This window comes from Natrix helvetica (genome assembly GCF_964273705.1).
Source record: "Natrix helvetica genome assembly, chromosome: 3".
In the NCBI taxonomy this organism is placed as follows: domain Eukaryota; kingdom Metazoa; phylum Chordata; class Lepidosauria; order Squamata; family Natricidae; genus Natrix; species Natrix helvetica.
In genome coordinates this window covers 129,055,716-129,082,055 of record NC_138549.1, presented here as the reverse complement: position 1 = coordinate 129,082,055, position 26,340 = coordinate 129,055,716, and the positions used below count along the sequence as shown (strand labels likewise).

Here is a 26,340-nt window from a genome sequence, read left to right as displayed (position 1 = left end):
ATAAATCCTTCCATTGCAACACCATCCAGTCAGAGCTGAAGAAGCTTCTTGGATGAGAAGCAAAATGTCTTCAAAGAAAAAAACAAGGAAGTTCAGTTGCCTCTTGAGAAAGCACATTTGGTGTTCTACTTTATCCACATGCATTTTTTTCAAGAATGCTTCAATCGTTCTTTTTTTTTTTTAAAGAAGCAAGATAACATTGCTTCAGGTTTAACTATGTTTTGCAAAGGAGATTGTTAAATCAGAGTTCTTCTGCTGGTGAAATGGGACCTTCCTTTACTCTCATATTTTGTCCCGTGCAATTCTGATACCAGGAAGCCTTTGACTGCCCTGTAGTAGATTTGGGATATGTATAGGGAAAATGTAGGTTTTAATAATATGTTTCCATCAGCAGAATAACACAACCATATTCAGCTCTAGGCTTTTTTCCCACAGTAAAAAAGAAAAAAGAAACAATGGGTGCTGTTCATATTAATGTAGAAATTTTACTTAATGATTCCATTAATATCATGTTGTAACCCAATTAGCTGTTGGTGGTTTGCATGATATAAAGAGTTAAAAACATCCTAATAAATATTACAATTAAAACAATTAAAAAACAAGCAAATCATAACTACAAAGATTTCCTATCAGCAATTGAGATTGAGGAGCATGAAACAGTATTCACAGTGCTAAATATGTCTTCAAAAATGAGGATTCATCTCAGGGTCAACATTTTTGACGAGTGGTATCTTTACCCACTCTTCATCCTAAGGTGTTCTTTGCAATAATATAACATTATCCTTGCAACGTTCATTTGTTCACATCTCAGGAGTCAAGATAGTGTTTTTCAAGTTAACTAAAAATACTAGAGTATACTTCGGTCTTGATAATTCATAAATGGTATATGGTATTGTCCAAGAAACACATTTATTCAATCTACTAAATGAACCCAAATTGCTTTTCATTTTGCTTTGAGTAGCTTGAAGAATTCTGAATCATAATTAATGTTTTTTTTTTAAATTGTGACCACAATGTTTAAAAACAACTCTGGAAGGGAACAAGTTTGGAATGGCTATTATTAGAGCAACTCTGATGCTTAAAACACATAGCTATCAAACAGGGGTGGGTTGTAGCCGGCGTTACTGTCAGTTCGCTCGTGCGCTGGATGTGCACTGCGCACGCATGCGCAGTTCAATGGAAATTGTTCTGCGCATGCGCAGAACTCCCCAAAAAGATGGTGTCAGTGATGGCAACCAGGGAACCGGTTCGGGGGTGTGGCTAACCTGGGTCGTTGCTGGTTCTGCGACCCAGGCTGGCATACCACTACCGGTTCGGCCGAACCTGTATGAACCGGTAGGAACCCACCTCTGCTATCAAATTAACCAAGCGGTTTAATTAATGTGATTTGGCACTACAAGATTTACACATTGCTCTTTTTTCAAAGTCCTATAGTCAATCCTCCAAACAGCTTCATATAGCAATAGCACTTAGACTTATATACCATTTCACAGTGCTTTACAGCCCCCTCTAAGTGGTTTATAGAGTCAGCCTATTGCCCCCAACAATCTGGGTCCTCATTTTGCTGACCTTGGAAGGATGGAAGGCTGAGTAAACCTTGAGCCGGTCAGAATCAAACTCCTGGAGTAAGCAGTGAGTTAGCTTGCAGTACTGCATTCCAACCACTGTGCAACCATGGCTCTTATATACATAATGCCAGACCTTGCACTGCAATTTTAATAAAGCCTTTTTATCACCTTTATTCTTGTTAGCTGTAAAATAAAAGAATTTGGGAGGAGAGCAATTGTGTTTTGAATAAATCATCGTACAGTTTTAGAATAGCTGGACATTTCTTTTTGTTTGCTTGTTTGCTTGTTTTAATAGCAAGCAAGGGACTGAAGTGCCAAGTTACACAGGCTCACAACATATGGTTAATTTAGCAAGTGGTAGCAGTGTTACCTGTTTCAGTTCCTTGGAAGTAAAGGTGAAACAAATGTAAACCTTGAATGCAGGACCCATCTGTGAACAGCCAAAGAACACACTTTTGCTTTGAAAAATCAAGAGAAAAAGTGGCTGTGGTCCTTAAAAAGATGCCTTTGATTTACATGAAGTAGCAATGGTATTGGAAGTTATAACACTGTAATTGTCAGAAAAATTTAGTGGGTTCATAGAGGCTATCAACATATCCTTCAGTAAATAAAAAAATATGAAGCTTCTCACTGATTTTTAGAAATGTAGGCTTATTCTTCCTAAGAAATGACTTACTCGCTGTTTATTCTTCCCATTTCTGGGGGTGCACTAGGAGGAGGAGGCATATGTTTTTACTCATGTCTTGTTTTTGCACTAGACCAAAGACGATTCTGGAAATTGCTAACTCTCCCACAGTGCCTACCTTTCTTATCTGATATAATGATCTCCACTCAAGAGAGCTCATCATTCAACATTCAAAAATGATTAAATTCTCATGAAGAACACTGTGTTTTCCTTTCAGATTTCAAAAGGAATTGGAACCGATCTACTTGTATAGATAAATCAGATGATACAAAATTATTGGAACTACACTATTGAGTCAGACAATGAAAGATTATATTTCATGTATGTTTAGATGACTCAGTCTAGAGGAATTCCATCCTTCATGAGGATGGTTCTCATGTGCAGAGATACGTCTCTATGTGTATGCATGTGTTTATATGTATGCCTACATATCTTTCACTCAAAGTCTTCAATGAATGATCTTTAAAAATGCTGATTTCATTTATATATTTTTTAAATACATAGATTTTTGGTAGAGAGTTTAAGCAACACTGGAAGGATAAAGAGAAGTAAAATGTAAATTCATGAAAATGAAATGAGAAAGGAGTTACTCGCAATGGCAAGCAGATAGCAAATGCCTTGAGTGAGAATCATACCTGTAATCAAACGATCCATTATCTACCTTCTGATCATCAGGATCGAGGGGCACATCTTTATTTGCTCGCACTGGGAAGATATATGTAAACAATTAAACACTCAAAAGCATTGATCCAATCTGCATATTTTGTACGTACATACATACATACATACATACATACATACATACATACATATCTTTCCAGATGAGCAGTGATGTTTCATGTGTACAGTAGAATGCTATTGAGCAATGAATGCTATGCAATTTCCACATCATAAGAATCTTATTCAACTTTCAGAAAAGGGAGATGTATACTATTATGACCTTTTCCCATATAAATATATTTTTATTTAGTATTATTTTAATATTGTATTTAAGTATTATTTCAATGTGTATCCTGACTATACTGCAGTGTGCTATCTAAGGGGCTGTTTTTGGCCCAGAATGGTGCAACTCAAGCAGTTACGGGTGTAACTCAGTTCTTCGATGTAATACCTCTGTTGTGTAAGTTGCAATGATTTCTGGATCAAGTCAAGATGCTGGTTGTGACCTAGGAAGCCCTTCGTGGTAAAGGAGTGGGCTATCTGATGGACCCCTATCTCTCATTGTTTTTGTCCAACGGTTAGACAAGTTCCAGGTTCCATCATTAAATTATCTGATGTGACCTAGAAGGCAACTCCCCTCCATTGCAGAGCTTATCCTTTCTAATAATATCACCCTGGAAGTTTGCTAGTCCTAGCCCTACCCTACTGTTTTTAAAAATGGGTACTGAAGATCTGTTTCTTTCCCTAGGTCCATGATGGCAAACTTATGGCACGTGTGCCAGAGATGGCATGCAGAATTCTCTCTGTGGGCACGTGTGCCGTTGCCAGCTGCTCTTCTGTTTCCATGTACACATGAGGGCTGGCCAGCTGGTCTTTGTAGGGGACGGAGCACTGGCAAACAGCTGGAAAAACGGCCAAAAAACAGGCATGCACGCACTGCCCAGCTGGTCTTTGGGTTTCCGGTGCCCCAGTGTACACACATGCACACAGGTTCTGGTTTGGGCACTCGATGCCAGAAAGGTTCGCCATCACTGCCCTAGGTAATAGATTAGGGGGATATATGCTTAAGGGATCTGTGCTTTTTGTCTGAATATATTGTCCATTCCTATGTTTGTCTTGCTTATTGTATTGGATGTATTTTTAATTTATATGCCATCCAGAATTATTATTACGACTTGGTAAACCTTAAAAATGATTTCCAAATAAACAAAGAAATGAAAAGCAAGAAAGCTACCTACTTAAGGTGCTAAAGGTTGATACCAAATATAAAAGAATGAAAAGAGTAGTTAAAATGATTAATTCAACTCAAAGACAGAGATGAAAAGGAAGGATTCCTTTCCCAAAGGGAGGACACGATAATAATACTTTCTCAGAAAATAAGCTAAGAGTTTTATAACCGTCATAAATTCAATCAAATCTTAATGTAAATAATGAAACAAAGCATCCCTATCTAGCAAGAAATCCCCTTTACCCTGCTTTGATAACATTAATTCTTTTTTAGTGTCCCAGTTGTTCAGTGGTTCTGGGAATAAATCTTTCTAGTGCTTTCAGATTAGAAAAATTAATTAGATTCTGAATTATATATTTTGAAATAAATCAAACGAAGAGCATTATATCAACGACAGCTATTTCTCTTACCTGGATACTTTCCTCCTCTGCTCCTCTTAATAAAGCAAACTATCAGCAAAATCAGGACCAGGAGAGCGATGGCACACATCAGTCCAATAAACCAGCCCTGCGTTGCAATGTCCCCTTGATTCTTAGTATAGGCTATTTGAAGGAGTTGAAAGAAGAACAATTAATAGAATAGAACCAATCCACACTGTAGTGATAAATTACCAAGCTAGAGTTATTTGATCCAGTGCCATTGATTCCCAATGTTCATATTTTAGGACTGATGTCCTCAATAACCACGTTCCTCCAGTTTGCGTGATCGGCATGCGTATGTCTGTGTGCACAAGATTTTACTCTGTAGGACACTGTATCACAAGCTAATGTCTAGGAACCATAGTCTATATTCATTCCAACAATGATGAAAAATTGGGGAAGAGGAACATGTACAAACTTGGCCAACCAAGGAAGGATATATAAAGAGGAAGCAAGAAAAAAACAAACCTAAAACAGCCGGATAACAGAATTGATCTCTCTTTACAGAAAAGCAAAATGTCTTTGATACCTCAAAAGAGGCTGTGAAGTTCTCCACAAGGCGGCTTAGTTTTATCCAGTACATAGATGAAATAAATAATAATAAAATTATTTGTAATTGTTTAAATAATAATAAAAAATCATTCCAACACATCATTCAGTTCCCTGAATATTGTTAAGTGGGATCAGAATCAGAAGAAATCCCTTGTAGCACTTGAACAACCAGGTTGTGCTCTTTCATCTTGCAATTTTGGTCAAGTTTAATATCAAATCATTAAGATTCAATTGCCACCACAATGTTACAGAAATTCAAAAATATTGGCGAAACTCTAGAAAGATTTATCCCTGCAGAATAATTCCTGACAGTAGTGGAAGATTCTACCTCTTTTTCTACTACTGTTCCATTTGCTCTGCCCACTCCATTCCAATATAATGACTGCTATATTATTGGAAGAGAAAAATCTATGTTTTAAAAGAGGGCATTGAAACCACAGGGAATAGAAGCCTAAGATAAACCAATGTTCCCTTGTGAGGCAATTGCATGCGATTCATTTTTCTCTGTAGCTCTTATTGACTTCCCAGACCCAATGTATCAGTGTAATGGCCGGGGGTAAGCAATCTGCACGGGACTGCCAATTCCCACTAGTACAGAAATGACTGGCACCGCTCCATTGGTATGAGAAAGCCGTCACGATAACAGGACTTGCCAGATGTACTACAGGATGCTGATCACCCACTGCTGAATTATTTCACTAATACTATTTTATATTACTATCCCATTTATATTAAAAGGGAATAAGCATGCCACTGCATTGTGGTTTGTCACCTTGAGAAGTTACACAATTCTACAATCTTTACAATCAGTGGGAACAAATGAAGATGTTATTGCAATGGGAATGCAGCCTTTACGTACTTGCGTCACACATACTCTGACATGAGCATGGAAACTGTGGTAGTTGCATGACAATGTCATCATGCTGAATTTCTCCCCCCCCCCTTGCAGTCACTTATTTTTACATTCATCTGAGCTTTTTGAGCTCAAAGCTAATATAACTTCCAAAGTATATTCATGTCTTTAACATAGCCATATGCCTTTAACATAGCCAGCATCTTGATGTACAGGAGAATTAGTTATCATTTATCTCATTATTCTTAAAGTAGCTACATTACAAATTGCTCTGTATCCAACAAAATATTTTCCAAGATGCTAAAAGGAGGAAAATCCTTTAATCGGAACTGAAATGGTAGGATTTAGTTAGATTACAATATGAATGGATCAAAGATCCAGGACAGGAATTTGAAGCAAAATAGGGATGCCTTTAGATAATGGCTTTGCATCATTTCAGAAACAAACTTGTGCAATCTTATATAGGTGAGTCTTCAAATTATGACAACTAGTTCAGTGACCATTTGAAGTTGGACAAGTCCCCAAAATTATGGCTGTGGCAGCACCCCCAGCAACCTGAGAACTAACTGAATAGGGCACGTGCTGAAAAAAAGGAGGGGGGCTATTTTTGTTCTTCCTGGTGGAGCATATGTGTGAGGATTTTTATCCTGGCAGATTAGCTAAGGGGTCAAGGATTTGATAAAATGAGATTGTTTGTACTTCCCTATAATAAGATATTCTGTAGAGTAAACTTTTACTAATCTATGATATTCCTTATAGATATTTTCAGTGTGGTGCAAAGAAAGCTGATAACAAGTAATTTGAGTTTATTTGTGAATTGTTTCACATGAAAAATGAAGACATAAATCCACTTAATGAAATACTATCCACAATGAATTTTCTAAGTAGTCTGTTAAATAGTAAGTAACAGGAATAATTAAGTACAGTCTTATAAACTGTATAAACAGGAACTATCAATTCCTACTTTCTGTAGCACTTAATGTTCTTGGGCAAAGACAATGTGAGATTTCTAAAATAAAGAGCACTTTAAAACAAAATAGTGCATTTTCAAGCTTCATGAAAAAGGACAACTCATCAAGGTTGTATGAAAGCATTACCGCAGGGATGACTCACTTGGAACAAATTGTGAAAAGCCTTAATGGTTGAATTCATGACATGAAAATCAATGAGTATTTTTCTTCCTCATGAATTAAACTAGAATTGTGCTATTAGTCCAGAACCTAATGGCTTCATCAGAACACCAGTAGGAAGTAACACATATAAGCAGCTTTCAAAATATCTACAATAAATTAAAAATATCACAAATAGCACTAATGGAAGATTATTGCAGCCATACAGAACTGAAGTCCTGCCAATATTGTAATGAAGTCTACATAGATAGCTAGCAGACCTTTTTACACTCTCTCTGGGCTTACTTACTTTAAGTGCTAAGTTCTGTAATACTTGCTAACAATAAGAGTTTGATTACAGGAGGAATGCAAATATCCCAGAGGCCACTTGCTTTTAACTCAATCCACATATGCCATGTACATGTTATATGATTTCCTATCTTCACATAAAATCATCTTCAGATTTTCTTCAATTCTGGAAAACCACCACAATCATCATAACATACTACTACCAGTACATAATAAATATACGTCCAGTCTCTGAAGTTTCAAACTAGAAAAATAGTTATTTTAATAACCTTTTAAACTAAACATGATATAATAGGCATTCTAGGTTTAACAGGTGAGATAGTTCTCCAAAACATGGGTTTTCTTTGGTTTATATAGCAATAGAGACAGCCGAAGTAGGTAATGTTGCTATTGGGTGAACCTGGTTGGATAGTTACGATTCTAGCAGCTGTCAAAGGATATTGTGAGTCAATCTTAACAGTCCTAGACATCTCCAATTAGATGGCAATGAAACTTCTGGTTAGGCCAAGAATAAGAACAATTTATTCATTTCTGGGCATGTAAAAAAACTCTCAAAATTATTGGAAAGTTATACTGGTACATAGTTCCATATAGAGATGTTAGAAATTAAATTTTAAATTAAATCAGTGTTTTAAGTAGGTATAATTTCAGAATATATTAACAAGAAACATAATTTATTGAACTATATGTTCACAGCAGCAAGAATAACCAATATTGGGAAAAAAACCTAAATTATATTTAATTGGGATCTTAAATTTCAACAATATGGGCTGACGACAAAACAAACAGCATATATTTGCAACAGAAGTTTAACCAAATTCAATCAAGAATGGTTTCCATATACACGATGAAGCAAGAAGCAAAGCAAATACAAACACTAACACTACGGATTCTAAGAGGGTCTAAATGTTTATAAATATTGCAAATCAGCTGGTGTATAAAGAAAGGGGAATCAAAACTCAAAACACTTATCTACTGCCCAAGCAGCATTTTTCCTTTTCCTTTTCCTTTTTTGAAAATTTATAAACAATAATAATTAACAGTACAGTGAAGACCTTAGTATTAAGCATTAGAAAATGGAAACCTTTTTAATATAATAAAATAATTTAATGCATTTTGCATTTGTCTATGAATGCCATGCTTAGCTTCAATTGTACAATTCAAGCAACCTTAAGTTTATTAATGTTCTAAAAATAAAATTTAACATTGATATTTTCCCCTATTTTTAAAGATTTAACTTACCTAAGCCATCATAATGTTAACAATGTCCAGTAGCATAATTACTACTGTACTCAGTTTAGTAATTTTATTGGCTACTGGACATTGTTAACATTATGATGGCTTAGGTAAGTTAAATCTTTAAAAATAGGGGAAAATGTATTATTCTCATCTTATAATGAAATAACATTACTTGAAAAAAAAAGACTACTTTATGTGTTCCTCTGACTGGTCAGCAAAGTGGTTCGTCCTTGTTTCAGCTTATTATCTCCAGCTTTATCTAATTCAATATATTAATTTTACAGGCCTAGACGAGGAGAATAAGAATCTAATTCTAACCTCTAGATCTGTCCATGTTTCCAGCCTGCCTTAATGATCTCAGTTATTATCTAGCTCTCAACTGCAAAAAGGTCCATCCTTAATATTTCACACTTCAAATGGGTAGTGGGATATATACATTTTTTCCACTCCCTATACTTTCTCCTGCCTCCTACTCTATAAGTTGGCTACAGGTGTGTATACCGTGTGCTTTGCTTTCAAAAGCCCTAAATTCCATTTCTGGCCACTGTGATTAAGAGACTGCTCAGTTGTGATAAGAAGGCTGCTGTGTGGATACAACATCTGAGCAGGCAGGATAAATTATTGCCTCATTTGATATAAAAGAAGAAACTAATGTTCTGTTGTCAATGAAACAGAAATGAAAAAAAAACATCTGCATCTAGTTTACTACAGGATGCTTTCCCGTCAAATCACCCCCCCCCCAAATGTCAGGGGCATCTCCTGGCCTTTAATTTTTGACATTTTCAGTGGTTCTACTGGCAGTGAATATACTGTACAGAACCATTTCCTGTTAAAAGCTGTAACAATATGGGACAAAGGGAACTTTGAACTGATGCAATTCATCTAATGGAAGGAGTATGTTATTAATCGCTTGCATTAGGCTAACTGAATCTACAGAACAGGGAAGAAGGGAATACAAAATCATTCTAAAGGTTTGGGAATCAAAGTTGATTTTGTTAATGATGCAAGTATAGAAAAGCTTTCAAGTGAAATAATTAATCTTAAGAGACTCAAGGTTAACAGTTCAGATAAGCCAAAGAACCAGATAAAGCAAAAAAGAAAAAGTGCTGTTGCAACAATGAAATATTTCCCTCAGCATATTCACAAAACCCTGCACAGTGCAGCTGCTCTATTTCACTATGATTTATTGATTGACCAGCCTTGTGATTCTCACCAATCCTATCTTCAGAACAGCTTGCTTTAGCTATTTTGGGGACAGAGATGAAGGAAAAAATCCCTTTATTTTTAGAGTAATATTGTGATACAGATCAAAACAAAGCCACAGACAGTGCAACATGGTATGTATTTTTAGTACAATGGGAAGAAAGGATCAGTTAGATAAGACCAGTTAAACAGAACAAATACTTTATAATCAAAATATAGTAAGTATAGTAATTTATTCCTATCTGGAATGAATGAATATTATTTAAACATCCTAAAACCAGAGCAGACATTAATTCTTCTCTCAGATCATAAGCAGTCCCAATGTCAGAGAGATCTCCTACAAGTAAGAAAATCACTGCTTAGTGGTCCTGTGTAGTGAAGTAAGATTGACAACACTGCTACAGAGTAAACTTTAGAATGAGCTCTACCTAAATTGACTGAAGGTCATGGCATGCGTCCAGGTTATCTGAGGAATTGTGTCACCTCAATGGGATTGACCCATCCCACCAATGCCAATAAAAGGACCTGCAATGGACTTCTTTGGTCAAGTAATTCTGGTTGGCTGGGTCCAGAAGAGCCTCATGTGCCATGACTCCTACCTTCTGGAACACACCCACCCTTTTGACCTTCCAAAAAGTTCTGAAGACTTGGCCTGGGGCCCCAGTGGGGGTGTGCTATTCTTCCCTGTGGGCATTTTGCCCCCCTTGCTTCCCATCTTTGTCAATTTTGAATCAAATGTAATGTTACTATTTATGGTTTTGAAGTTTTAATATATTATATTAGTGTTTGATTGTAAGCTGCCTAGAGTCACTTTTAGGTGAGATGGCATGAATGAATGAAGGAAGGAAGGAAGGAAGGAAGTTCTATATTACTATCAGAAAATGGTACCATGCTTCAACCTCTTCTCCTAATCCTGTACACAATATTATTACTGATGACTCAATATCTATGTATTGCCATGATTGAATGTATTTTCAAAAACTGTTAGCAAAAAACAGCATGAACATCTTAGCTAACACATAGATGTTTTTAGGGGGCATGACCAGAATTATATACCACCAGAGTAAAAATTAAGATTGGTGGAAAAATTCCAAGCTCACATTGTCTTCATCTGAGCAAACAAAGCATTTTCATTTCTTTCTTTTCAAAAATATGATCAAAGCAATATCCTGGGCTGCAAATATACTGACAGGAAATTGCCCATTGGAAAACTATAAGTTTCAACAATTTTATTATGAGACATTCAAGTCACTTTCGGTCACTGGAGTTTACAATCCACTTTCCAATCCCTCCTGCAGTTTTGAAAGCCTCAATCCAAAATTAAATGCATAACAAATAATCTGAGGTTAGCTAGCAATAAATCAACGTGTTGTATAAAACAGCAATCTATGATATAATTTTGAAAATAGTATCATGCTAGTTCTGAAGGAGTATAAATTGAAATATATTCTTCCTACTACAACATAGATTTTTAAAGAAAAAACATATGAAGCCAATACAGCGACACAATCAATCATTCTTTGCACCATATATAATATAGGTTATTAAGACATTGTCAAAACCCTATGTCTTTTTATATCTTTATCATTATATTTATAAATCAGAGAAGACTGTGTTATTTCCATTTCCAGCTATATTTCTGTAACACTGAGTTGTTCTACTCTCATTTATTTCTGACTCCAGTGCATTGGTACTGCTAGCAAAGAAAAGAGTGTACATTATGGATGAGATTTTTAAAAAGAAAAGAAAAATGAGCAGTGCTTTCTTGTCGCAGGTGTGAAGGATGCATGACAGGGACTGGCTGTACTCATGTCAGATGTATTTTACCAGAAAGCGAGGAAAAAGACAGGAGGGCACTAAAACCACGTGATTCAGAAGTCATTTGCGAAACATCAGAGGATTAAATCCTGGATATCCATCATTGCATAATGAAGAATTCAAAGTCTTTTATTTTGTTCTGGCAAGCTCTGATTTTTCTTTATGCAGATAGTATCCAAGTGGTACTATAAAAAAAGAATGGGCTAAATTCCAAAGTTTAAGCTACCTCTTTATGACCCTTAAAATGAATATTTGCCCTTTCCCCCTAAAAAGGAAAGACAAGCAGGCAGGTAGGCAGAGAATTATCTGCAAGTGAGAGGTAGCTTTGCCTTTCCAAAATCTGATTCTTGAAAGCAACATTGCAGCACCCAGTATTTTGGCTTTTCACATTTATGCTAACAATTGTGTATGCTATAATCCTTGGGAATTACGGAGTCTCCTTTCAAAGATGTATTAGGTGATTATGCCAAATGTTAAGGGCACAAATTATTTACTCAATGTAGGCCTTGCATGTTTGATTCTGTTCATATGCCAGTAAAATATTTTGAGCAAGTCTTAGAGTTTTAGCTCTTAGCACCAAAAGATCATTCTTTCTATGATATTTCTATACCAGGATGAGACCTACAGTTCAAAATTCTACTAAGGAATTAATAAAAGTACAAAAACAATTTTTTCACACTGTATTGGAGCTAGTCAGGTAGAAGTCTTGTTTAAGCTTGTTTTAAACCCTATGAGTATGAGGTTGGATTCAACAGCAGAATGGATCCTTCTAACTTTATAATTCTACAATTTCTAATCCTTCTATATTTCAATTGCTTCTTGTATTTTTTTCTAAACAGAACAAATCTGTATAGCAAAGAAAGACTGGAAAAATGAAGCATAACTTTTGATTGCTAATATTAGAGTCACTTCCAGAGAAGAAATGGTGAATGGATGTCCTTGAACAGAGGAGACATTATGGCTGAATTAGCATCTGGATGCTGGATCCAAGGGTCTCTGGAGAAGGAGAGATTGCCCATATGTATTCTCAACAGCTACAACTCATACATAGATGGTAGAAACCAATGTTTCTGGGGTTGTTTAGGTGTCATGCAACTGAAAGTCAAGGGATTTCAAGAGGCTCACAAGCATAATGTAGCGTCTAAGGACTTTACGTTTGACCAATCCTCATCTTCCCACCCTCAGTTTTTAATATATTGAGAACCCTTGAAATTATGATATTCACTGGGTGAGTCTCCCTCAATCTGTACTGAAAAGATTTATAAATACCAAGTTAAAGACTCAGAAAAAAACATTTTGGGGTAAACAGCAAAGGATTAGAGTGTTGGTTGTGGGAACATTTAAATGAAGTAAGGATCCAGATAGATGTGAAATAAGACTTTAAAATTAATTCTATGAATCCTTTCTGTGGAAAATGGGTTTTCAAATTCTAAAAATAGAAGCATAACAAGATAAGACTTGAATGCTTAGACACTAGAGGGATTCAGAAAGAACTAAAGATTGCATTTAAAGGAGAAACAAATTACTTGCCAATAGTGGAGCAAAATATTTCAACCCCAAGTGCATTTAATGATATTTGGGAACAATGGTTTCAGAAATTAATTTTAAAAATATCTGCTACCATTGATAAAAGGAATATAAATGATGTGATGTAATAGGAGCTTTATTAGATATGTCTGAAACAGATTTAAATGTAGATTTGGATATACTAGATGTACAAAAGAGCCCTAATAAAAATTTGAAGGATTTTGTGACAAGAGACAAAGCAAAAATGAAAATAAATCAAGCTTTAAGAAACAGATCAGTTAAACTTCTCAATTTTTTTTAGAAGAGGCAAAGAAAATAAATAAGAAATCAAGTTCCAGGACATTATTTGAGGGTTCTAAAACTAAAAGACAGAGTATATATACATGTATATGTATATATGAATATATATGTGTGTGCGTGTGTGTGTGTGTGTGTGTGTGTATGTATAAAAATAAGAAAAATAAGTTGGTTTATTTAATCAAGGTAAAATATATATCTTCTTATCTGTGACTACCATTATTGGATCTTTACTGATTAGGACTGAATGACAATGTTCTAAGGTCTTGCTTCTAGAAGAGATGAGATATGGGAAAAAGAGTTTATTTTATATTTGAATTCTATTTGACTAATGTGTTTTTTTTTCTTGGTAATCTTTAATGAATTTTGATTAACTATTATTTAATTATGAGGTTTGGGGATTTTTAAAAAAATAGATAAAGGATGAGATGTAGAAAACAATATCATGAAATAGGTTCTGAGATTGAATTTAAAATAGTTGTGTGGTTATTTCTGGTATCCCTTAATGAACTTTTGTGATTATGATACAATGACAAGGTTTTAAGAGTTGTTTATAAACAAAGATATGAGATACAGGATGAAGGGATGTCTTATTTTTCAAGAGAAGAAGATGAATTGTCAAAACAAGCTTTTATACTTGGTGTGACAAGGGGAAAGTTATTTATATTTTTATTTTCCCCTGAACTTTTGTTCTTATCTTTTTGGAGTTTCTATTAGTTTTCATTGATATATTTGTACTCTTTAATAAAATTATTATTTACAAAGATAGCACTAGGAACCATCTACAGAAGAACTTAGTTTTGTTGATTGTAGTTTTATTACTCAAAAGCACAGTTTAAGATCAGCCAGCTTCTATTTCCCAAATACAGTTATAATTATTACTTTTCCTATTGTCCAAATACAGTTATAATTATTACTTTTCCTATTGTCCAAATACAGTTATAATTATTACTTTTCCTATTGTCCAAATACAGTTATAATTATTACTTTTCCTATTGTCCAAATACAGTTATAATTATTACTTTTCCTATTGTCCAAATACAGTTATAATTATTACTTTTCCTGCATTTTTGGTATAGTGAAATGCAAAGTAGAAACTTTGACTAACAGCAAAATAGCTCAGAGAAGCCACAAAACAATTCTGTCATCTCATATTGTGTAGATAGCATTGCATTGTTAATCCCTTCCCACCTTGTACAATTCAGAGAAGAACTGAAGCATATAAGGAAATAGAAAATACAACACAAAATATGTTGTAATGATATGTCTATATACTCTCTAACAATGAGGAAACACATGACAATTTTAGAAGATGGGAACAATGTGAAAGCAATCCTACAAAGCGTTTAGTGATATGAACAGGTGATACAAGGCAATATTCTGCAAATGTAAATTGCTACAGTTCTTAGATGACAATTTATGACCATGTGTAAGTATGAACATGCAGCATATTTCTGTGGATCTCCGAGCCATCATTTTGTAATAGCCAAACACAATCCTTTTTTAAAATAAATATTCTGGAACATAACTGCCAATAGTTGTATAAGCACATGCAAGATGACAATGAACAGCGCATACTCATTCAAGCATAAACAAAAACAGGCCAGTAGCAATAGATACCTTGCTCCTTAGGAACATAATTTATTCTTTAGGTCTAAGTATTACAGGTCTCTGTCCTTGTTATAAGATTTCTTGGAAAATGAATTTGTTTCATTTTTAAAAACCCTATAAATAGTTTAAAAGCAAGCAGAGGATAATCTTAAGATTCTGGTTAAAAGTGATATATTTTGATAATTGTATAATAAGGTCAGAGTGCTTGACATTGATGAAAGAATGGATATGTTTCTTCATGCATGCCTTCATCCTTCCATCTGAAGAAGCAGCACAGAAAAGCAGAAAGCTCGGAATGGGATGCATCCTCAAATGCAGGACATGGAGACTGAGACTCATCTCACCTGGACTTGTGTGAAAGGTTTCACTTGAGAAGACAGACTCATTGCTTTTGAGAAAAACCCGCACTATATACTTCTCACCAGGAATCAGATCACTCAGCTCCAGAAAACCTTTAGCAGGGGGAGATTTCACTGATTTGTTACCTGGGAAACAGAAATCTCATATCAAAGGTAGCTAAAAAGAAAAGAAGAGATTATTGTGTGGTCAAGCATCAAGTTGGGCTATGATGATATTTCCTGGCTGGATAACATATTTCAGCAAGATGAACATCCAGAGTTTGAGACCTCACCCAATTCAAAGTTTAAGAGTTTGTTTACAAGAGTTTTATAAACCAGGTTACACCACTGGCAAAATCAATTTTCTAGACACCATTTCACTAATCTAAGTACCAACTTCAGCATCAATCAGATACAATTAGATGAAAGATTCTTACACAAATGGTTCCGTGATTGCAACCAAATCCAGACAATCATTTTGTTTCAAACCAAAATGAAACAAAACCAAAACCTCTATCTGGAAAAAGGAGCCCATTTTCACAGATTCTGAGAAATTCTAATTTGGATAGGAAGGAATTGCCACAATTGTCTGGCACTTCCAAGTATTAAATAATACTCACAAACCTTTCTCTGAAAATACTTTCATAGCAGCTTGATGTGCTGTTTTTAAATTTATCTACAGTTTTGGAAAGGTTAAGGGGAAATATAATATATCTACTCTTATTAAAACCATATAGAGGAATTAGAATATGAAATCCATGTCCAAATAGTCCGATGTGGATCTTTAAGTACTTAAATCCATGTAAAACATGGGCTTATAAAGACTGGATTAGATATCTGTATAAATGTAAATCATCATTATGACTGCAGTTCTTAAAGTGTTTCTGAGCAGCAAATTTCCATAAATATATTTATAACTGCAGTACAAATGAAAAAGTATTCCAGAGAAAGGAAGACAGCCTTTCCTTTGGCCCTGTAGTAATCATCTGAATGGTATGCACAGAGATATTTCAAACTGTGCACAAGACATTGCACAAATGTCTTCAACATTATATCAAATATTTTATAGTCAGTCATATTAGCTGCAGTTATTAGGGTAATATATTCAATGAATTCTATGGCGAACTTTTTTTGAACCACCACCACAGTGTGGTGAGCCTAAAGTCATAAACAAATACGGAATTGTAAAAATTGAAATAAAAGTCTAAGAGAAAACAAGACCTACAGCGCATTAAGTACTCTGCAAATTCCCATGACCCCAGTGCTTACTGTTGCTATACTCAACCACAAATTCAGTGTCAGCATCAAATGCGTGGTTCCAGGTGATATTTGCCCAGTTATTGTTAGATGAAATTTTTACATTCCAGATGGGCGGCAGCTTTCCAACACCAGCTGGTGAACAGGTTAGAACAGAAGTTAGTAAACTAGATAATGTAGAAACAATGTGTTCCAACTTAAGTGAAGGTTCTGGATTCATTAGCAATTTCTCACATAGGTAACATGGAAAAAAATTGTCCATCACTTCTTTGACTCTTAGTCTATTGCCTACAGACTAGTAGTTTGGAAATGGTGTTTCATTAAAGTAACATAGTTACATCATGAAAGAACATGCTTTGATCTGTATACATCATTACTAGTACAGAACACCAATAATAGGTCCCCTCTTCCTTACAATGTAATGCAGATAATAATATTATTCACCCCTGCTTACCAGGGATCTCTCTAACTTTCATAGGAGTTTGCTTTGTGCAATTCCATTTTCAATTTCAGTCTTATATTTTTGCCTCCAGATTTGCCTCTTTTTTTTGTCTGCCCTAAGAACTCAATAAAACCAAATGCTGTGCATGTCCCAATGACCCATATTTTAGGGATCCACTCTTTTTTGATTTACAGTAAGCTAAATTTGCAAGCTATTTTTGCTACCTTCTGCAGCTACTCCAAAGTAGGACAGATGTGCTTATGTAATTAAGTTCTCAAGCTGAGGGTATTTCTGGGGCATCTTTTTTCAGAAAAAAAAGTCCTAGGGCTGAGTTTTTGGGAGGGAGAGGGAGAGACACTTGCCATTTTTTGAGAAGCACAGAACAGAACTATGTGAGAAACTACTGTGCAAATAAGCCTTAATTTACTTAACTACAGTACTTAGGAAGGATCTCAAACAATTTAGCGATTTAAGACTCATCACAAGAGACTGAGACTCTTAGTGCAGTTTTATTATTTTAAAAGCATTTTTGTACTTGGAAACCTAGCTGAAACTTTTGACAGTGAAGCACTAACTTCTAATGAAAGCTAACTTGTACTCTGAATGCTAGAATTCTTTTCAAATAAATGGACTGCTGATGCTGAACACTTTAATGGCTTGGCGGTAGCAGTTCCTGATAGTGTTTTTAAGTAGATTTATGAAACACAAATATATTCTGCTTCAACACTGCATCAAACCAAAGAAAAGTTCAGTGCATATTAAAATATACCAGCTCTCTGATTTAATGTCTATCTAGAGAGAAAACTTTTTGGTTAGTATTCTGCACAGGATGCATTGATAATCCATTGTTCTTTGTTGATTTTCTGATAAGTTTAGCTGGCTTGGCAATTTTAGCTCAGAAACACAGGCTGATGCTTAAGGCTGCTTTTCTATCAGTATTTACCTGGATGATGTTAATATAAATATGAATTCAGTTTGAATTACTTCTGGGTAGATATGCATATGATTATAAGCTCTTTGTATAAAGTGAATTATTACAATCCCTCTTTTTAATAGCAACACATTTTTAAACAGTAAATGCAGCCACTATGTAATGTGACTTAGAGCATTTTCCTGTCAACTATATTTTTTAATCTTCATGATAATATATTTCTGTTCACAATAGAATTTTATTTTGAAATGTCTATATACTGCTACCTTGTTCTAGTCATTACCACCACATGGCCATTCCTATAATATATAGTTTTGAGCATCAGCTAAGAACTCTTTATATTGATGAAAACCAGGCATTATGTTGAGTAAACATGACTTAGAATACATGTGAGTATTCCCATTTTTTTTTCTGATGAGACTCCAATCATTACAAGCAGCATTTAATCAGGATTATTAAGGTTTGCTTTAACTTTCATCAGGATTGTAACATCATTGCTGGTCATGCCATGGCTAATTCTGAGTCAAATAATACCACTGGACTGAAACTGAGAACATTTTAATCAAGAATCCCAGATATTTTTTTAAAGCAAAGATTGTTTGGACATGATTAATTGTCCATGTCAGGAATTTGTACACAGGCAGCATTCTTGTTTAGAGCAATTCAATTGCATTGTTATTTGCTTTGAAATTAATTCTGCATTGAATAATATTTCCCCTCCTTAAGAGCATGTCTGAATGGGAAAAATCTACGTACAAGAATATTCTTGCATAAAATAGGAATGTCTTTTGATTAAACTCAGAGGTTGCAGATTTTTTTCAGCTAAAATATTTTAATCTTTATTCTCAAACAAAGGGAATGTTAGGAAAAAAATATATGTAAAAAGTCCTGAACCTGTCTTTGCCCGTCTAGCTATCAATTTGGTTATCAATTAGAATGGGAAAGCAAAACAAAACTGGTGCAAGTTTGCTATGGCAGAATACATTGACAATAGAAAAGGTGCATTAAAGTGGGCCAGGTTTAGCCAGGGGCTGGGGTGAAAAAAAATCCTTCAATAAATTCTTATGAGAAGGGCAAGTGGCCAACAGCTTGGAATGCTACTGACTGCTTTATACTTAAGTCCACCTCTTCCATAGGGAGATCCAAGGCAGAGCTGCTGTTAATGAGTTCGAAAAACTTTAGAATGGGAGACTTTCTGTCACTTTGCTCAGTAAAGATACTGTGTTTTAAATTGGCATTACAGTCGATTCTGGTTCTATTTCAATTTGATATTGATTCTGGTGATAAATGTTTTGATTCTCCAGATGTTAACAGATCAGAGCTAGAATCTCCAAGCTGTATTATCTAAGCTTAGAAGATTTTGGAGTCCATCTTTTTTATAGGGGATCCCTATGCTTTCTAGTATGGACACTCTTTTGGAAAGTCCTGAAGATGTAATTCTGCCCATGGGCCTGGGGAACCCAGAGCGGGATGGAGCCCATTAAATGGCTGGTATGAGTCTGTGTAATCGTCCAGGGTGGCGGGATGGGGGGGTAATTATTTTATTATTTTTATTTCCTGTAAGCCGCCTTGAGTTGCCTTGAGTAGGTGGCATTATACATTTTTTAAAATAAATAAATAAATGCCACTTCGTAAACGAGGAACAGTAAAACAGTAATATAGTTGCACAGAGATCCACTCCAAACCATCCTGATTCCTGACTGAAGTTGCTTAATTATCAACTGTTCCTTGAAGAGACGTCAATAATTGGGATACTTCAGTCCGACATGATCCTTGGTATGCTATATTGCGAATTAAAAAATGTCATTTTGGTATTCTACCCACTGTAACTATGCCAGAGGTGGGTTCCTACCAGTTCCGCCAAATAGGTAGTAACTCGGCCTGCTACGCCCCGGGACTGGTTCTATTGGCGGTGCAATAGGCACCACCATCTTGGATTTTTTTTACTACTGTGCATGCGCAAAGTATGCACATGCCTGAAGCACGTCCCTAAGTGAACCGGCAGTAGCAGGAGCCAGAGCCCACCTCTGAACTATGCATAATCTATTAGAATGCAAATGAACAGAATCTGGGTTTGTGTGATGTCTATAAAGGACATCTTTGAAAAGGAGAATCCAGATTGTCTATGGCAGGCTAAGAAGTAATGCTGGAGGCACAAAGTTTTATAGAAATTGGTCCAAGACTTTTCTGGATAGTCTTTTTAGCATTTGGGATCATTGTGAATCTTTAAAAATAATCCAATGATTAATATGCTGCCGAAAAAAAATGACTATGCTTAGAGGAAAATCCTGGTTCTGAATGATTTAGAAATCATCTACGCTTTGATGTTAAGCTGGTGTTATTAGGATTAAAGTACATGAAAGACCCTGAAAGGGCTTAGATAGGCAACATAAACGGAAGAGGAAAACACAGAAGCTGAGCCCGGTACTTGATACCTATTGTACTAGCAACAAGTGTGGTGATGATTGCTGGCTCTGTAGTGGTTGCAGCTTCTGTGGTGGTGGTTACAGCTTCTGTGGTAGTGGTTATAACTTCTGTGGTGGTGATTACAACTTCGGTAATAGTGGTTGGGACAGTAGTTTCTGAAATGGTGGTTGCAGCCACAGTTGGAACATCTGTAGTTTGGTGAATGGTTGGAGAGATGAAAACTAGGAGAGGGAAGTGCAAAAAACTGCCTTTAAAAGATACTATGATTTCAGTTCTCTGGCTTTGCCAATTATTTGTTGAAGCTAAACATGCAGGCATGTGGAGACAAAATGGATCAAGACACTCGTTCACACATATATACTGGCAAATGTAAACAGCATATAATTCTTCTAACTGAAGAATTCTATTTTTATAAAGAGAAATAAAGCTTGAATTTCATTCTTTCCTTGGCGGTCTTATAGGAAGATTTCTCCATCTCAGAAAGACAGGATGGTCAGTTATGGGAGTGTCTCAGATGAAGGGGCATGCAGAAAATACTGAGGACAAGCAGAGGGCAAACATGCAAACCCCAAACAGATAGTTCTTATAACCCAGCTATTTGTTTTAAATTTTCTATTCATTGATTCAACAGATTGCTCTCTTTGTGGCCTTGAGAGCTTAACAGTATTCCAGCCTTTGAAGGCAATTAATATAGGCAAATCTGGAATGGAAAGAAAGGAATCACAAGGACTATGGAAGGATAAAGAGAACATATTTGTCTTGTCTTAATAAAGCAATATGACTAAAGTCAATATCACTTTTATTAGCAAACCGAAATTGCAAGAAGCTCCAAGGAAACAAAACAATGCAGAACAAGACACTTTCGGTGATGAGAAATTCTAACTTTGTCTTATCATTTTAAGGAAACGAAGGTATATGTTCAAATAAGAAAAGTAATATCAAATCTTTAAGTTTTCCGCTAAAATAAAATAAAAAAATTCCATTTTGCAATAAAACAGTCAATTACTGCAAATCCTGAAGTAGTCCTCTTGGAAACATATTTATCTTTTTACATATTAATTAGGATGATTATTTTAAAAATATGCTAGGGATGTTATTTGGATTGTTTTAAGCCTAACAGAAATATTTTGATATTAGTAATGAAACACAAAAGAATCCATACTATCATAATGGCAAAACATTTTTTAAAAAAATATCATCTTATGTGTGGAAAGAGAAATCATCTGTGTGATTAATGCATTATGCCATGAGACAAAATGCATTAACAGAAATGATGTAAAATAGATTTGCATAAAAATTGCATATGGTAATGCATATGTATAAATGTAAAATTTAAATAATTACCCTATTTATACAGAAATAGACTAGGCATAATGGATGAGAGAGCACTCTCTGCGATTGAGGTGTCGAAAGTTGGTAAGCAATTCTAGATCCTTACTTTCCCGTCTCACAAGACACTTATTTCCCCTTCTGAAATTTAGATAGCTCTGTAATTAAGGGTATAATTAAAGAACAACTCTCTGATTGCCAATCAAAGAAAGGATTACATAAATAAACCCATGCTTAACTTGTTCTGAACTCTGAGAATCTTATTCTTTATAATCTGCTTATAAACAAAGAGTTAGATAGATCTTGTTGCTAACTGCTAAAAGTTGAATGCGTAGCCACCTCAGAGGTTTCTGGAGAATATATTATTTTAAAATTCTGCTGCAGAAAGATCCGAAAACCATAATCTTCAAATGAACACTATGAAGTAGAAAATTAAATGCAGGAGTTCATTTACCTCCTATCTGGTGTTGGTAAGAATGAGCTTGTCAAAGTTGCAGAACACAAAAGAAAGAGGAAAGATAATTCTGTCTATCAGTGCCAAGGATTTCTGATAAGATTCAGCATAGTCTATTATTTAGCCAATATTTATTATGAGTAATAAAGCAAAATAACAATCAAATCTAGTTCCCTTCAAATATGCCAGGCGAAACTCATTCTTCTCTATTGATGGAATAAAGAAAGAACAGCTTATAAAAATGAGAACTCTAATATAAATAGTTCCCCCAAACCACATACCCAAGTTTTGCAATACTGTTAATAGAGGCACCAGTTAAGAATTTGTTTTTCTACTCATCCCCAATGTACTTTTGGAGGCTAATATTTATTGTTGCAGTCAAAGAAGGGGTAGGACGTACAATAGAGACAGGTGAAAATAGTGAGCGAATTTGGAGAAATTGCCTTCTGTTTACAGATGTGTTTATGAAGTTTTAGTAGAACTGGTTTGCAATTAGTATCGATGCTTTATTCTTATACATGTGGAACATTAGTTTATGCTTCAAGGACTAAGAAGTTGTGAAGAAATGAAAAAAAATGTCACAACTCTGCTACATCTTTTTCAAAACCTTTGGGTTTTGCCATTTATTTTGCAGGAAGCACTTTGTGCTAAATGGCCCATTGGTAGGATAAATCTTAGTCTGTTAAAGTGGTAGAAATTGGCCCTAAGCAGCCAAGTCTCAATTAAATAGGCAATTAGATTTAGAAACTCTTAAGAAAACAAAGTTTGATCCAATTTGTTATGGACCAAGCACAGCAAAATTAAATTAACCCAAGATACCTTGAACTGTGGAACTATTGAATTTTATAGTTGATAAGCTTAGTCCCAGCAGTGGGTTTGGAAAGGTAGAAAAGAGTGTTGTGAATCTTTTTCCTAAGTATTAGAGTAACAGGAAATACATAATAAAGATATTTTCCTACTTTGCAAATTATTTCCTACTTATACATTATTTAGTCCATGGGAAATTTCCATGTCTTTTGCTTAAAAACAATTAAATTGAATTATTCCATTCCTGTATACAGTAATATGAAAAGGATTATAATTTTTTACTATTATAAACACAAGAAAATAGTATGAATGAGCAAAATTATGCTTTTGGCTGATAAGATTGTAAATATGTCTTTTTTTAGTCAGCAACTGGTGAAAATAAATCAGCCTGAGCTAAACAAAATGCTAAGAGTACAATACGAAAACATGTACCCCTGGGTGTGACTATTCTTGATAATTTGGCTCTACTGCTTTTTGAATACTGATAGAAGAGAATATTTGAAGTGGAGGGTTGAAATGTGGGGTCTTGGTGTTCTCGGAGCTTGGATGTTTTCTTGCAGACATTTCATTACCAAACTAGGGAACAACATCGGTGCCAGCACGGCCTTCTGAATAGAATGCTCATGGATATCTATGATTATTTGAAACAATTGGGCTTCTTCCTCCTAATTTTCTTGATTTTTTTTTTGTTTAAATGACAATTTAATACTTAAAAAAGCTTTCCTAACTTGATGCCTTTGGAAATTTTGGAGTTCAACAAAATCTCTAACTAACATGAATATCTCTCACACATCTGGAGGACATTGGAGTGAAGAAAGCTGACATATTTAATTAATCCTCCTGGTGAGCTATAGTAATGTGATATCAGGGCATTCTTTTAGCTTACCCCAAAATCATACAATGGCAAAATTAAAATGTCAAACTTCAAAACAAAAACAAGAAATTCTGAAAAGTCTCACTTAAATGATTATTTGCTAACTTAAAACTCTACTCAATGTTGAAGAAATCATGGTTTGGTCAAGCAGACTCTGTCCTTGAACTAAATCTATTAAAAAATTTTCCTTTCATTTTGTATCCAAAGATATACCCAAAGAATACAAAGGCAGTTACTTTCACTATATGAAAGGGAATAAATGCCAACATGCAAACTATCGGAAGGGCTCAGCTGAAATCAGTATCTGTGCACCTTTTGGATTTTATAGACTGCTGTGTAGCCTTGAGCTATTTTCCTTCCAGATTGTTGGTATTACAGGAACTATTTCATAAATTCAGTTCCCATATTCAATTTAACCAAGAGAGAAATCTTCTCATTTTCAATCCTTTGGTATAATTTTAATTGTCAACTGAAGAACTTTTATGTAAGAGAAGATATTCAATTTCTTCAAAATTCATACAGGTTTTATCTCAAATGCGAGTTGCAGATAATATAAACAATCAAATTTTAAGATGTTATTTTACAACAGTTGTGATGTAATTAGTTAAATTGTTCTCACAAGCTATAATAAAGCTTATATGTTTGTATTTAGCTTTCCGCTCCTTTATCTTATGTCAGCTAGCTTTTGATCTCTTCAGATTCCACAAAAATCACCCTCACGCAGAGAATGGGTAAGGTGAGTAGAAGACAGGAAGAGACACATACAGAAAGAAAAAATGGTTACAGAATTAAACTGAAAAACTACACATTCTCCTGCGTTATTATGGCAAATGAGGCTTTGAGTGACTTAATTAAAGGCATTTGACATAATCCTAAAAGCCAGTTGGACTGCAAATGGATCCCTACCACTGAAGAACCCAAAAGTAGCCTATCCCCTTTGACGTGAGCAAAAACAGATTCACAAAAGTGAAGTTAGATGAAAGACCATAACAAAGATGAACAGTTCATTATAAGTGAAAAAAGGGTAAAAAGTGATGTGGACCTTAATTTAAAATTACAATGGGATGAAAATTTTCTCAAATCGTCGACCGATATCTATCTATCTATCTATCTATCTATCTATCTATCTATCTCTCTCTCTCTCTCTCTCTCTCTCTCTCTCTCTCTCTATCTATCTATCTATCTATCTATCATCTATCTATCTATCATCTATCTATCTATCATCTATCTATCTATCATCATCATCTATCTATCTATCATCTATCATCTATCTATCTATCGTGTGTGTGTGTGTGTGTGTGTGTGTGTGTGTGTTTTGTATTTGTGCTGATAAATAAATAAAGGGAGACTAGTATAGATCTATTTGAAGCTATTTAGCTCTCATCAGCTAGCCATACTGGGATTCGAACCAGGGCTGTATTACATATTAGGCAGTTGTATTAGTCACTAAGCCACAGGCTCTCCTCCTTATACACATACACACACACACAAACACACACACAGACACACACTGGATTACTGCTCCAACAATCTCTAGCGCAGTGGCCCCCAATCTTTTGGGCACCAGGGACTGGTTCCATGGAGAGAGGTTTTTCTGTGGAGCGAAGGGGGCGTGGTTTCATATGCTGCTTGCATTCTGCAGATGGAGTTTTGCTTGTTTGCATGGCCCAGTTTCTGGCATGCCACGGACCGGTGCTGGTCCATGGACAGTGAATTGGGGACTTTTGCTCTAGCCAGTACATGACTTCAAATGGGAGCAGTAATCTAACACATCTGGAAAGCATACTAGAATGAGAAAGGCTGAGCTGTGTTTCTCTATAAAATAAAATATCAAGGGTACAAATGCAACTATCAATTGTGATGTCATTTTGTGTCACTTATTGGTCATAAAAATGGCCACCAAAATGTGCATTTATTTGATGTACAAGAGGGGAGTCTTAAGATTTTGGGAAGGCTCTTCAGTTTCCATTACTCAATAATTACTTTGAGCCTTGCATTGTCACACGGTAATAATTAACCTTTTCAATGAAATGTTAATTCTTCAACAATTTTTTCAATGGACACTAACCCTTTTCTACATTTGTTTCATCTATTTTTGTTTCATTTATTACAGGGATGCTATTCATAATGTAGATAAACAATGTCACACAACTTTTAATTAAAATATATAAATATAACTATAAATAAAACAATGTATATAAGATCAGGTTTAATATATAAAATCTTTAGCAATAATTGAACAAAAGAATCCTCATCTATTTTTGACCGTTCTTGTTAAATAAATCTGTGTTTCTGAGATCAGACGGATAGAAAATGTAAGAACGTCAAGCAATAGTAGATAAATCCAGAGAAAATGCATTACGTGCCCTAAGATTGCAATCTGAAGAACCCTAGTACACATGC

The 26,340-nt window shown here is 35.0% G+C and overlaps 1 protein-coding gene across 20 annotated transcripts in view; it reads right to left on the bottom strand.

Moving 5' to 3' along the window:
* The window catches only part of NFASC (neurofascin), a 181,823-nt gene that overhangs the window by 6,790 nt on the left and 148,693 nt on the right, over window positions 1-26,340 (bottom strand). For 8 of the 20 annotated variants that reach the window (XM_081947820.1, XM_081947818.1, XM_081947819.1 and 5 more), the window contains 5 exons: window positions 20,482-20,694; window positions 16,686-16,808; window positions 15,423-15,563; window positions 4,552-4,683; window positions 2,889-2,958 (listed from right to left, as the gene is read on the bottom strand). In XM_081947820.1, coding sequence (XP_081803946.1) covers window positions 2,889-2,958; window positions 4,552-4,683; window positions 15,423-15,563; window positions 16,686-16,808; window positions 20,482-20,694 — 679 coding nt within the window. Of the gene's footprint in view, window positions 1-2,888; window positions 2,959-4,551; window positions 4,684-15,422; window positions 15,595-16,685; window positions 16,809-20,481; window positions 20,695-26,340 lie in introns of those variants that run through there. The other 12 variants (XM_081947809.1, XM_081947810.1, XM_081947811.1 and 9 more) reach the window with 7 other exon arrangements.